The sequence below is a fragment of the Protopterus annectens genome, chromosome 8.part0 (genome assembly GCF_019279795.1).
Source record: "Protopterus annectens isolate FY-2018-M chromosome 8.part0, PAN1.0, whole genome shotgun sequence".
NCBI classification, from domain to species: Eukaryota; Metazoa; Chordata; order Ceratodontiformes; family Protopteridae; genus Protopterus; species Protopterus annectens.
This window is the reverse complement of record NC_056741.1, coordinates 902,484,970-902,497,407: the sequence shown is the minus strand read 5'-3', so window position 1 is coordinate 902,497,407 and position 12,438 is coordinate 902,484,970. Positions and strand designations below refer to the sequence as shown.

Below are 12,438 nucleotides of genomic sequence, written 5' to 3'. Positions count from 1 at the left end.
CAATCACCCTCTCCAGAACGGTAATGCAATGTTACAGGAGTTTGATATTGCTGTAGTGCCCACAGTTGTGAATGTCACCTCAGTTCTTGAACACTGTCACTAATATGCTTACTCTCCAGTCATCTGGGATACACCTTTCTCTCCACACTGCTATGAGTACCCTCAGCAGCCATTTCTCCCCTATCTCACCCAGCATCTTTATCATGTTTGCTGTAACCTCATCTGAGCCTGCTGCTTTCTCCTGACTATTTTCTTTATTGCTATTCTTACTTCTTCTGTGGTGGGCTCCTCGTCTTCTCTCATCGAACAGTGTGTCTGGGGCAGTACAGCTTCTAATTGTTTTTCTTCATTCAGAAGCTGCTGAAACTACTCAGTTCCATCTGCCTTTGACGTCTTGTGGAGTGGTGAAAAGGTTGTTGCTGACATCCCTCATGAAGGGTCTCTGACTATCTTTTTTATCTTTCTGTCTTTGCTTGCGACCTAATATTGTTTCTTTGTGCCACCTACTGACTTATTTTTCAGAAGCTGGTAGAATGCCTATGATACCTTGTCATTTGCTACTGCAATTGCTTTCTTGGCTTTTTGTTAGCCAACTAGTATTCCTTCATAGCCTGGTCTATCTTTTCTATCTCACACATTGTTCCTGCACTCCTTCTTTCTTTGGATGACTTCCTGGACTTTTGCATTCCACCACCGACTTTCCTTCTGCACCTTACTTCCGTACCTGGCTCGGCAGCATATCTATTCTGTAGTCTTCACACATGCTGTTTTGAGGAGCTGCCATTCTTCCTCAACTCCACCTAATTCATGTTCTTCTTGAAGCTAGAGCCCTGAGTAATTCCTTGAACTGTTGTGCCTTCTCTCCAGTCAACTTCCAGGTCTTCAGCCTGGCTCTGTTGACCTTAAAGCCTTCTCTGATCATCGCTTGCAGCTGATTGTGGCAACCAGTGGTTTATGATGTGGGCTGACTGTTTCTGGGGATGACTTTGCAATCACTGATTATTTACAAGTACTAGGTGGGGTTACTAACCTGCATGGTGGCGCAGCAGCACCAGCCTGCTGTCATGTGCCCTGCGATTCGCAGAGCGGACACCTGCAGCTGTAATACAAAACAAGTAATATTGGAATACACATCTCCATGGTATCAGCTAGTTGAATTCCTTACATACATAAGTAAAATGTAACTTACTCAGTAGTGGGGCGTTGGGCATATCCCGGGCCTCCTGGATCCATTGGGTCAACTGGTCTTGTTTGCGTCACTTCAGGTCTGCATGGTGGTGATGGACCTGCTCACTGGTACATGGAATCCCAGTAGCACTAGTGAGATCATGAGCCAACTGGTCCCATGCCTCCGCCCTGTATGCTCCCCATGAGACCTGGCCCTGCATGAGTTGGGCCTCATGATGATGAACTAGGAGCCAGACCATGTATCTGGACTCCTCAACGCCCCACCGCTGTGCTCGAAAGCAACGTCCCTCCCCTACTCCACTCATTCTGCCTGCAGGTCTATTCTACAATCATTTATGCTGTGTATTCCTGCCTATGGGGCTTATATATGCCGATTTTCCCGCACATTTCTATGATTGGCCATTTTGGAATTGTATCAACTTCACAGAAACTGCTTTATCATGCTCCATTTTGGATTACATCCTATATATATATATATGCTATTTCTGCATTTCTAAGTATTGCTGTTATGGCTTAGTGGTTTAGTACCTTGACTCTAGTGCATGGTATCCTGGGTTCAAATCTGACCACTGATTTTTAATTTTTATGACTGTCTAGACAGGCTGAGGGGTGTGTCTATGTAAAGACACTTTTGATACAGCTTGCTTAACATTGCCCAGCGGTTAGCGTGTGGGCGCGGCGCGCACCTCCGTGCAAACGGTGTGCGCTGGGTTAAACCTTAATTGGCTATTAACACGCATGTTAAGCTAAGCACAGCTAGTTGCACACAGTTTGAGCCTGTTAAACCAGTGCTTAGCTACGGGCAAGCAATTTGCAGCCTTTGAAACACTACTCAGCTACGGGCACTCTGTCTCACCTTGTTTGACAGCAGCTTAGCTATCGGTACATTTCTAAATATTTTTATTATTGTATTACTTGAAAATATATGATCCATTTCATTCCATTTTACAAAAGGAAATACTTTTACATTTCTACAATACTGTCAGGGGCCTTTTTAGTGCTTATTTACAAAAAAAAAAAAGGATGCTGTGTGGGCTCGAACCTTGCCTGCTTGCTCTTAAGCCGAAAACTCTACCGCTATGCTGTTACTTCTTGGCTTACTTTGCATATTTAGTTCTTATATCCTTTTCCACTGATTGCTAACTGCAGTTGCGCTAGTAGCACACCCGCGCACACGAGCGCACGCATTAGCAAACATTTACGGGGTTTTAAAAAAAAAATAAAAACGTTTTCATTTTACATTTTATAACATCTGTTCACTTTTTACATTTTACATTGCTGGTCTGTGGGGGCATGTGTTGTGTAGTGTGTTTATTCACATTTCCATGGCCTCTCTCATGGGTGTTTACTTTCTGCCATTCTAGACTTCCGGGGGCGTGTCCGCTTGCAGGGCTTAGCCTACGGACATGCCCCCTACTGTCTTACACGGACCGTGTAAGAGGTACAGTGTGATTCAGCATGCCTCATGCACCTCATGCATTTGCATGACATGCTGACATCACACCGTTTAACTGCAGTTATAACTCTTACACGAAGGCTTCCTGAATTTGGCCCTTGATCTTATTAGTTTACCTATTATATTTAGTTGAATAATCCATACAATAATCAGCTGTATTCCCCACAGTAGTATCATTGTTAGTAGTATGTAAGTAAGGCTTGACTGAGTCTTTTCTCTCATTAATCATTAATTCTCTTGTATTCTCATTAAGTTAATTTGTATAGTCTCTGCTTACAAAATCTTAAGCCATATTATTTATTTCCTCAGTAAAATTTTCTCCCCTTGTATTAAGTGTACTGACTCTTATAAATTGACTTTTCACAACCCCCCTATATACATGTCTGGGGTGCACGCTGTTGAAATGGACATATCTGGTTGCTTGAACATCCTTCTTATGAATTTTGATGTCAAACTTAGTATCATTACACATTAATACAACATCTAAAAAAATTAATATATTCATAAGAAAAGTTAACATCAAAAGTTACAAATTCTGTACTTGACAGTGGAGAATTAACAAAGATGTCAAGACTACCTAAACTTCCATTCCATAACAAAAACACATCATCAAAAAATTGCTTGAAAAACATAAAATGTTCATCCTTAAAATTTCCATCAGTATTAAAAATAAAGTTTTCTTCCCACCTAGCCAACACTAGGTTAGCATACATGCTGGCCACTGGGGTGCCCATCACTATTCCTAGCCATTGATGAAAAAAATGATTATTAAAGATAAACACATTGGTATTCAACATATTATCAAGCATCAAACAAAGCGTTTCAATCTTAGAATTTGAATAGTCACTGTGGATATGCAAATAGATTTTAAACTGTAATCATTAGGTATCACCGTAAATAATGATTTTATATCCATAGGAACCATTACCATATTTTCATTGCTATATAACAATAGTCCATTCTCTTAGATTACTTAAAAAATAATTACTATATTTGATATAACTTCTACTATGCTGCAATAAAGGTGCAAGTTTTATTTCTAAGTATTTTGAAAGGGCTGTAGTGACCCACTTGCTTCCCGAGACTATAGGCCTCATCAGATAAGTTTGTAAGCTTTTATGAATCATAGGGAGCCCATAGATTGCTGGGATCACTGGATTAGAAGAATAAAGATAATTATATAGCTCAGGTGTAACTATGCCTTCCATCATACAAAAAAGATTTAACACTACTAGTAACATTAGTTACACAGACCTTATCAACCCATACAAAGGTGTCAAATTCCAACAAAAATTCATACATTCAGTAATTGCACTGTTCAGTATCCATAATAATAATAATAATAATCTTCCCACCTTTGTCCACTTGCTTTATGATTATACTTTCATTTTGAGATAATGTAAACAGTGCTACAAGTTCTTTCGCATCTAAGTTATAATATTTACAAACAGCATTATATTTAAAGAACATCTCACAGATTTTCTGTTCACATATAGCATGAAACGTTTTAACTGTTGGTGTGTGTTACTGCTACAAAGGTGCCAGATCTCTTTAAAGAGCTATTATCAAAATCAGACATATTCTTATAGAACAGTTTTAAATCAGTGCTTCTAGTGAAGAGTCCTAACTCCGTAAGTAAGTCACTTAGATCTCCCTCATATGAGGGTATAAAAGAAAGCCCTTTACTCAGTCATATCTCAAAGTCACTCAAAATATATTTAGACAGGTTGACAACAGTAAAGCTAATATACAACGTTTTTTGTTGTTTCTTGCTCCTAGTAACTGGCCCTACCTTCATCTGGGTGGGTGACTTGGACGTTTTTCTCTCTCTCCAAGCTTCTTGCGACTCCTTCTCTGTCCTCTTGCCTGATTTGAATTGAAAATTGAAACTTGAAATTCGGATTTGGTTAAAAAAGCATTATCGTTGCTAGTAGCTTCACTTCCATGATTAATGTCAGCTTCATTTATAACCACCGAGTCATGGACACTATCAGTTACATTACTTGCAGCATTCACCAAAACCTCAGGGCTATTACATTCATTAAATTAATTTGGATTGAGTAAAATTGTCCAGGTCACTTACCGTGTCTCTACATTTAAGAAAGGTAACAGCTATATTTGTGGCATTGTTTGTAGAACCTTCAAAGTGTAGAGTGCTTTGAGATAAAATAGAAGCAACAGCAGGTGACATCATTCTTGGAATCACTCTTAGCCAATGAAAGATGATATTTTGTTTAACATCATTAAAGTCATGGAATATTTAACATTTTTCAGTTGTTATCAGTATCTCTTAAAATACCTTTAATTTCTCTAGTAATTTATTGTATTCAGATGGAGGTCAGGAGAGTTAATCAGTTTGTCTTCTAAAGTCTCAATTTTAGCTGTTAATTAGGCTTCATATTTCATAAAAAAATCATTCATTAGCCGCATACAATCATCACTCAGTTTTAGATTTAGTTGTTGCCATTTAAGCAGGAGTTCAGAGTATTTATTGCCATAAGTCAGCATGTTTGTGATTCTTAATTCCCTAGGCACAAAACCCATTTTCAAATAAGCAAAGAAACTAAGCCTTTGCCATTGTATTTTTTTAAAAAGCTCAGTTTTAGATTCAAGTGTCTTTAAAATTTTAAAAAGTTCATTCAGCTCAACAGCACTTAGTTTACTCTGCCTTATCAGCTCATTGATATCAGCACAGATATTCAGAAGCGGATTAGTACTAACCATAAGAAAACAATGTAGGTTACTAGGGCAGGTAGATGAACTATTAGCATCATGTTTAGAAACAGAACACTTGGGCTGAAAATCCATCTGGCTGGCAATACGAATGTGCTCCAGGAGACAACAGCCAAACAAATATAAAATAAATAAATTCTCTCCTGTTCGCTAAACAGCTTAAAAAAGTAGAATGTAGTACAATAAAGAAAAAAACAAAATCTCAATGTTCAAGTTTTAATAAAATGCAATTAAATTGCAAAAATAAAAGCAAAGCAAAAGCAAAGATTTTCTTCAGTTTACAGTTTCTGATGTGGGTAATAAAATACACTTTTTTAGATGTAGAGTTAAGACTGGATCAAGACAAGTTACAATTTCATTCATGAATATATCGTAAGAAGACTTTAGAAACAAGTGTTTAAATTATCACAGTCAACACCTGTTTTTTATGAAACAAAATGTCATTAAAGCACAATTCATTTGTTTATCTAGAAAGAATACCTTTTTCTTAAGAAGTTGTTTCTACAAAGACATTATCCTGGGTATTTAATAGATCAATGTTTAGAGGATGTCCAAGTAAAAAGGTATAACAAGTCCATCCCAATTTTAAAGTTCAGCTATGTTAGTCAGAAGAAGACATCTACACATAATATGAGACTCAATTTCCACCTCTCATTTAGTTGTGATATATATTGCCTGAAATTGTCCGTAAATAGACTTAAAAGTAAAAGAAAAAGTCTTGGAAATTCAAAATTGCCATTTAGCTGAAACACCTGATATCCTTAAAGGGTAATTTGGCTATATCCCATGTTGCCTTTGATACAAGAGGTTTAAGGTATTACACAGTATAGCTTTGCTAGATTTTTCTTTTTGGGTTTTTTAACCAATTGGTTTTCCTGTGTGACCTTTTTACTCATTGTTTTAGTCAGTCAGAGAAATTCTAAATATGAATTGGTGCATTATCAAAGAGAATAGAGATTTAACAGAAGTTTTAGGAGATAATCTGCTTTTTAGTTTCAAAAAGACAAAGACTTTTAAGTCTCTTTTTGAACAGAATAATAAAGTTATTCATAACACAATTTCTAAAAAACACTGAATGTTCATATGTGAAAATCATGTGATGTATAAATATATCTATGCTTGCAAAGAATTTATGTAGAAATATAATAACCTTAATATTAAGCTGAGAAGATACTTTGACTATAATACTAGGAATGTAGTGTATTTCAGTTTCTGTACATCCTGTTGGTCGTTTTATATAGTTAAGACTACAAGGAAGCAGTCTGATCGCATGAAGGAGCATTATGTAATGATCAGAAATAGAGATTAAAAAATGCACTTAATAAACACTGTGATAGTTGTATTACCTAGTTGTATTACCTTTAAAGAATTTAAATTTATAGTGATAGAAAATATTCAAGATTTTGTGGAGGATGTTAATGGTTTGCTCAAAGTATTGGAACTTAGGTAGCAGTTGCTTTTGAATGCAGAAGAATTTCCGGGTTTGAATGGTAACCTTAATATCAGGTGTGCTCTTAAGTGGTTTAGTGGATTAACAATCAGCAATGTTGTAAAGTTGTACCCAAATGGTTAGCATGCATTTAAATGGTTAGTGTATTTTCAGAGTTTTTATATTTTGTATTCTGATGAAGTTCTGAAGGTATTAAACTAAACAGAAAAGCACTCCATTATATTTTATTTGTGCAGACTGTTATTTCACCTGGTTCGGAAGTTTTATCAGTATTTGTTCTGTTCTTCTGTTTTGGCTATATATAAATATATACATACATACACACACATATATATATATATATGGGTACACTTCTAAATTTCGAAATACTGAAATACCGAATTTCAGTATTCCGAAATTAGAAACCCGAACGCTCACAAACCCGACAGTTCAGAATCGCGATATCACAATCCCGAACACAAACAGTAACAGCCAATACGGATATAGGCTTCGTCTATCATGCAGAAGTTGTACGTTGTGCCGACAATATCATGGCGTCCAGCACCATAACTCCACCAGGGAATGTGGGTGGAATATATACCAGGGTGAGGTCACAGAAAGGAAAGGATGTCCTCATTATAGAAGGGTACGTTTACCATCTCGAAAAGAAAGCACCGCAGAGAAATTATTGGTGCTGCAAGTGGAAGAGAGATATGAAGTGCAAGGAGGGTAATAACTACCCCGTTGCAGCTGGGGAAGAACTGCTAAGGGCGCGGTCCACATGCATGCAGGGGACCCAACCGAGGCCGAGAGGTATTGTATGTGTGCAGGTCTGAAGGAGAGAGCGCGTATGTCACGGGATGCACCATGTTTAGTTGTTGAGGATGTGCTAGCAAGCACATCACTAGATGTCGACCTCATCTACCTAATAGAAGGGCTTTGCTGCAACAGGTGGGGAGGGTAAGACGGAAGGGCAGCAGACATATCCAGAATAGACATGTCACATTACAAGACGTGAATGTTGGGGACTATGCACTGAAAGCGGGCAGCTTTATATATAAGCGTAGCAGTGACTGTACTGGGGAACATGTTGTGTTGGTGTTCACAACAGTCAATAATTTGCATGATCTTAGTACTGCAACTATTTGGTTGATGGACGGGACATTTTTCTACAAGGGGGAGATATGCAGGCAGTTGTATAGCATTCATGGTTTGATATGCTGTGGCGGGTACAGTAAGTCCGCCGCTACTGTACTGTCTCATGACTAAGAAGTCGCTTGGCGTACAATGCCATGTGGGATGCTATTTTCCAGTTATTAGAGCAGTGTGACTTACAAATTGATCTCAGGTATGTACTGTGCGACTTTGAGATAGCCGCCAAACGGAGTATAGCGATGAATTTCAATGGGGTGAAATCGAAGGGTGCCTGTTCCATTTTAGCTGTAATATATGGCGGAAAGTCCAGCAGCTGGGACTTACTACGCTGTATAACACCAACCTGCATTTCCAGCTGAGTGTGAAGTGTTTGATAGCCCTGGCATTCCTACCAGAGGATGATGTGGTAAGGCGTTTAGTGAACTTAAGGGCAGGTTCCCAACAGAGGGTCAGGACCTTGTAAAATACTTTGGGGACTGCTATGTGTTGGGGAGGAAAAGAAGATTTACCACGAGGTCTGCCTGTGTCGCTAGGTTTCCACCTTTATTCCCAATTAGCTTTTGGAATGTGTTTGACCTGAATACCATGTGTCTGCCATGTACGCAAAACTCTGTAGAAGCGTGGCACCGGAGATTGAAGTGTTTGTTGGGGGCAAAGGCAACAGATTTAGGACTGCTTATGCATACATTGGCCAGAGAACAGGATAGGGTGGATGAACTTAGAAGCCGGCTAAGTGCTGGTAGTCCGCCTACACCTAAACAGTGTAGGGTTATGGTACGCCAGCAACAATTTGAACACATCCTGGCCAATCGTGAGTCGTACACTACAGAGGAATTCCTGCTTGCAATAGGACGTTTACTTCAGTTATGAGCTGGGCATGTGTACTACTTATGGAGATTTGTGTTATGTATACTGTGAGGTGTGTACACGGGTTCAAAAGGAATATATGCTTTATGGGGTGTTTTGCACATGGTGGAGGATGTTAACTACGGAAATGGGCCAGGGTTTGTTTTTCGGTATTATGGTACTGAGATTGTAGCATGCGCGATTGAACTGTCGGGTTTGTGAGCGTTCGGGTTTCTAATTTGAATACTGAGATTTGGTATTTGAAAACGAAAACCATATATGGGTACACTTCTAAATTTAGAAATACTGAAATACAATTCAGTATTCGAAATTAGAAACCAACGCTCTAACCCGACAGTTCAGAATCGCGATCTAATCGAACACAAACAGTAACAGCCAATACGGATATAGGCTTCGTCTATCATGCAGAAGTTGTACATTGTGCCGACAATATCATGGCGTCCAGCACCATAACTCCACCAGGGAATGTGGGTGGAATATATACCAGGGTGAGGTCACAGAAAGGAAAGGATGTCCTCATTATAGAAGGGCGTTTACCATCTCGAAAAGAAAGCACCGCAGAGAAATTATTGGTGCTGCAAGTGGAAGAGAGATATGAAGTGCAAGGAGGGTAATAACTACCCCGTTGCAGCTGGGGAAGAACTGCTAAGGAGCGGTACACATGCATGCAGGGACCCAACCGAGGCCGAGAGGTATTGTATGTGTGCAGGTCTGAAGGAGAGCGCGTATGTCACGGGATGCACCATGTTTAGTTGTTGAGGATGTGCTAGCAAGCACATCACTAGATGTCGACCTCATCTACCTAATAGAAGGGCTTTGCTGCAACAGGTGGGGAGGGTAAGACGGAAGGGCAGCAGACATATCCAGAATAGACATGTCACATTACAAGGCGTGAATGTTGGGGACTATGCACTGAAAGCGGGCAGCTTTATATATAAGCGTAGCAGTGACCGTGCTGGGAACATGTTGTGTTGGTGTTCACAACAGTCAATAATTTGCATGATCTTAGTACTGCAACTATTTGGCTGATGGACCGCACATTTTTCTACAAGGGCGACATATGCAGGCAGTTGTATAGCATTCATGGTTTGATATGCGGTGGCGGCTACAGTAAGTCCGACCGCTACTGTACTGTCTCATGACTAAGAAGTCGCTTGCATACAATGCCATGTGGGATGCTATTTTCCAGTTATTAGAGCAGTGTGACTTACAAATTGATCTCAGGTATGTACTGTGTGACTTTGAGATAGCCGCCAAACGGAGTATAGCGATGAATTTCAATGGGGTGAAATCGAAGGGGTGCCTGTTCCATTTTAGCTGTAATATATGGCGGAAAGTCCAGCAGCTGGGACTTACTACGCTGTATAACACCAACCTGCATTTCCAGCTGAGTGTGAAGTGTTTGATAGCCCTGGCATTCCTACCAGAGGATGATGTGGTAAGGGCGTTTAGTGAACTTAAGGGCAGGTTCCCAACAGAGGGTCAGGACCTTGTAAAATACTTTGGGGACTGCTATGTGTTGGGGAGGAAAAGAAGATTTACCACGAGGTCTGCCTGTGTCGCTAGGTTTCCACCTTTATTCCCAATTAGCTTTTGGAATGTGTTTGACCTGAATACCATGTGTCTGCCACGCATGAAAACTCTGTAGAAGCGTGGCACCGGAGATTGAAGTGTTTGTTGGGGGCAAAGGCAACAGATTTAGGACTGCTTATGCATACATTGGCCAGAGAACAGGATAGGGTGGATGAACTTAGAAGCCGGCTAAGTGCTGGTAGTCCGCCTACACCTAAACGGCATAGGGTTATGGTACGCCAGCAACAATTTGAACACATCCTGGCCAATCGTGAGTCATACACTACAGAGGAATTCCTGCTTGCAATAGGACGTTTACTTCAGTTATGAGCTGGGCATGTGTACTACTTATGGGGATTTGTGTTATGTATACTGTGAGGTGGTGTGTACACGGGTTCAAAGGGAATATATGCTTTATGGGGTGTTTTGCATATGGTGGAGGATGTTAACTACGGAAATGGACGCCAGGGTTTGTTTTTCGGTATTATGGTACTTGAGATTGTAGCATCTTGCGATTGTGAACTGTCGGGTTTGTGAACGTTGGTTTCTAATTTCGGAATACTGAGATTCGGTATTTCAGTATTTCGAAATTTAGAAGTGAAACCATATATATATATATATATATATATATATATATATATATATATATATATATATATATATATATATATATATATATATATATATATATATATATATATATATATATATATGTATGTCCTCTTCAGATGATCAAAGTTTCAAAACTTTGATCATCATATGGCCGAGGACCAGATGATCGAAGTTTTGAAACCTCGAATATACTGAATGGAGATCACTGTACAGCACAGAATGGGAAATTTACCATTTTCCTCACTGTACTGCGATGTTGGAGTTGGAATATTTAATCAGCAGGGAGTGTAGGGGGTGCGGTGGGGCTTGCCCCCTGCAAAAACGTAAACGAAAACTTTTTTTTGTTTTTATTTTTTTTTTATTTGATGTTCAAAATTTCAAAATTTCGATCATCTGGTCCTCAGCCATATGACATTCAAAGTTTTGAAAGTTTGATCATCTGAAGTAGACCTATATACGGAAGCACTTAACTATCTCGAAGTACTGAAATCTCGAATTTCAGTATCTTGAGACGAAAATGCCAAAAGTGCATTTCAGTGGTTGTGGTGACAAAGTATGTGGGATTTGCTGTGTTTGTAAGGTGTGGTGTGCTGTGGGATATGGTTTGCCTGCCACTGTGTGGATATATGTGGAGATTCAGGTAAGTGCTGTTTTTTTAAGGGTTTTGGGTAAGGATTTGAGTGTATGTGACTGTGTTGGGAAGTTTTAGGTGTAGGTTAGGGAAGGTAGGTAAGAGTGTGAGTGTGTAAGTGTTGAGAGTGATGGTGTTTGTACGTATGTGGTATGTGTTTGTGCAAGGGGAATATAGAGTATGTAGTGGTGGGTTTAGTGTCTTTGTCTTTTTAGTGCAACCTCGGAGTTAGTATATATAAGTAGCGGGGGTGTGGGGGATGTAGCTACCTCAAAACAAAACATGCACAACACATAGCCCACAAAGTCAGTGTGCCAAGCAGTCACAGCCCTTAAGGCTGAATAACACACCTGATACTCTTGTAATAGGTGACTCTATTGTCAGACACACTGACGTCCCGCTCACCAGGCTGAATAAAGAGAAGGTCACAGTGAGCTGCCTGTCAGGTGCTAGGATCCGCCACATAATGCAAGCACTCAGGTCACTCCAAAGCAAATACAAATATGACTCAGTCATTGTACATGCTGGTGTGAATGACCTGAGATGTACCTCCCTGGACTACATGAAAAGAGACATAGAGGAGCTCTCTGATCATGTAGCCCAGGCCGGTATGACCCTGACCTTGAGCAGCATCTTACCCTCACTTAGAATGATGCCACAGTACAAAGACAAAATGATCGATTTTAACAATTGGCTAAAATTTTGGTGTCATTCAAAGGAGATCCAGTGTCTGTCAGCCTGGGATGACATGCTCGACAAGCCACTTTGCTTCGCTAGGGACGGCTTGCACCTGTC

General features: G+C 39.7%; 1 protein-coding gene across 1 annotated transcript in view; it reads right to left on the bottom strand.

The window, feature by feature from the left end:
• The window catches only part of KMT2B (lysine methyltransferase 2B), a gene marked incomplete in the record, with an annotated part of 4,527,268 nt that overhangs the window by 1,476,489 nt on the left and 3,038,341 nt on the right, over positions 1–12,438 (bottom strand). Inside the window, 1 exon segment of the mRNA XM_044079325.1 lies at positions 2,713–2,729. Coding sequence (XP_043935260.1) covers positions 2,713–2,729 — 17 coding nt within the window.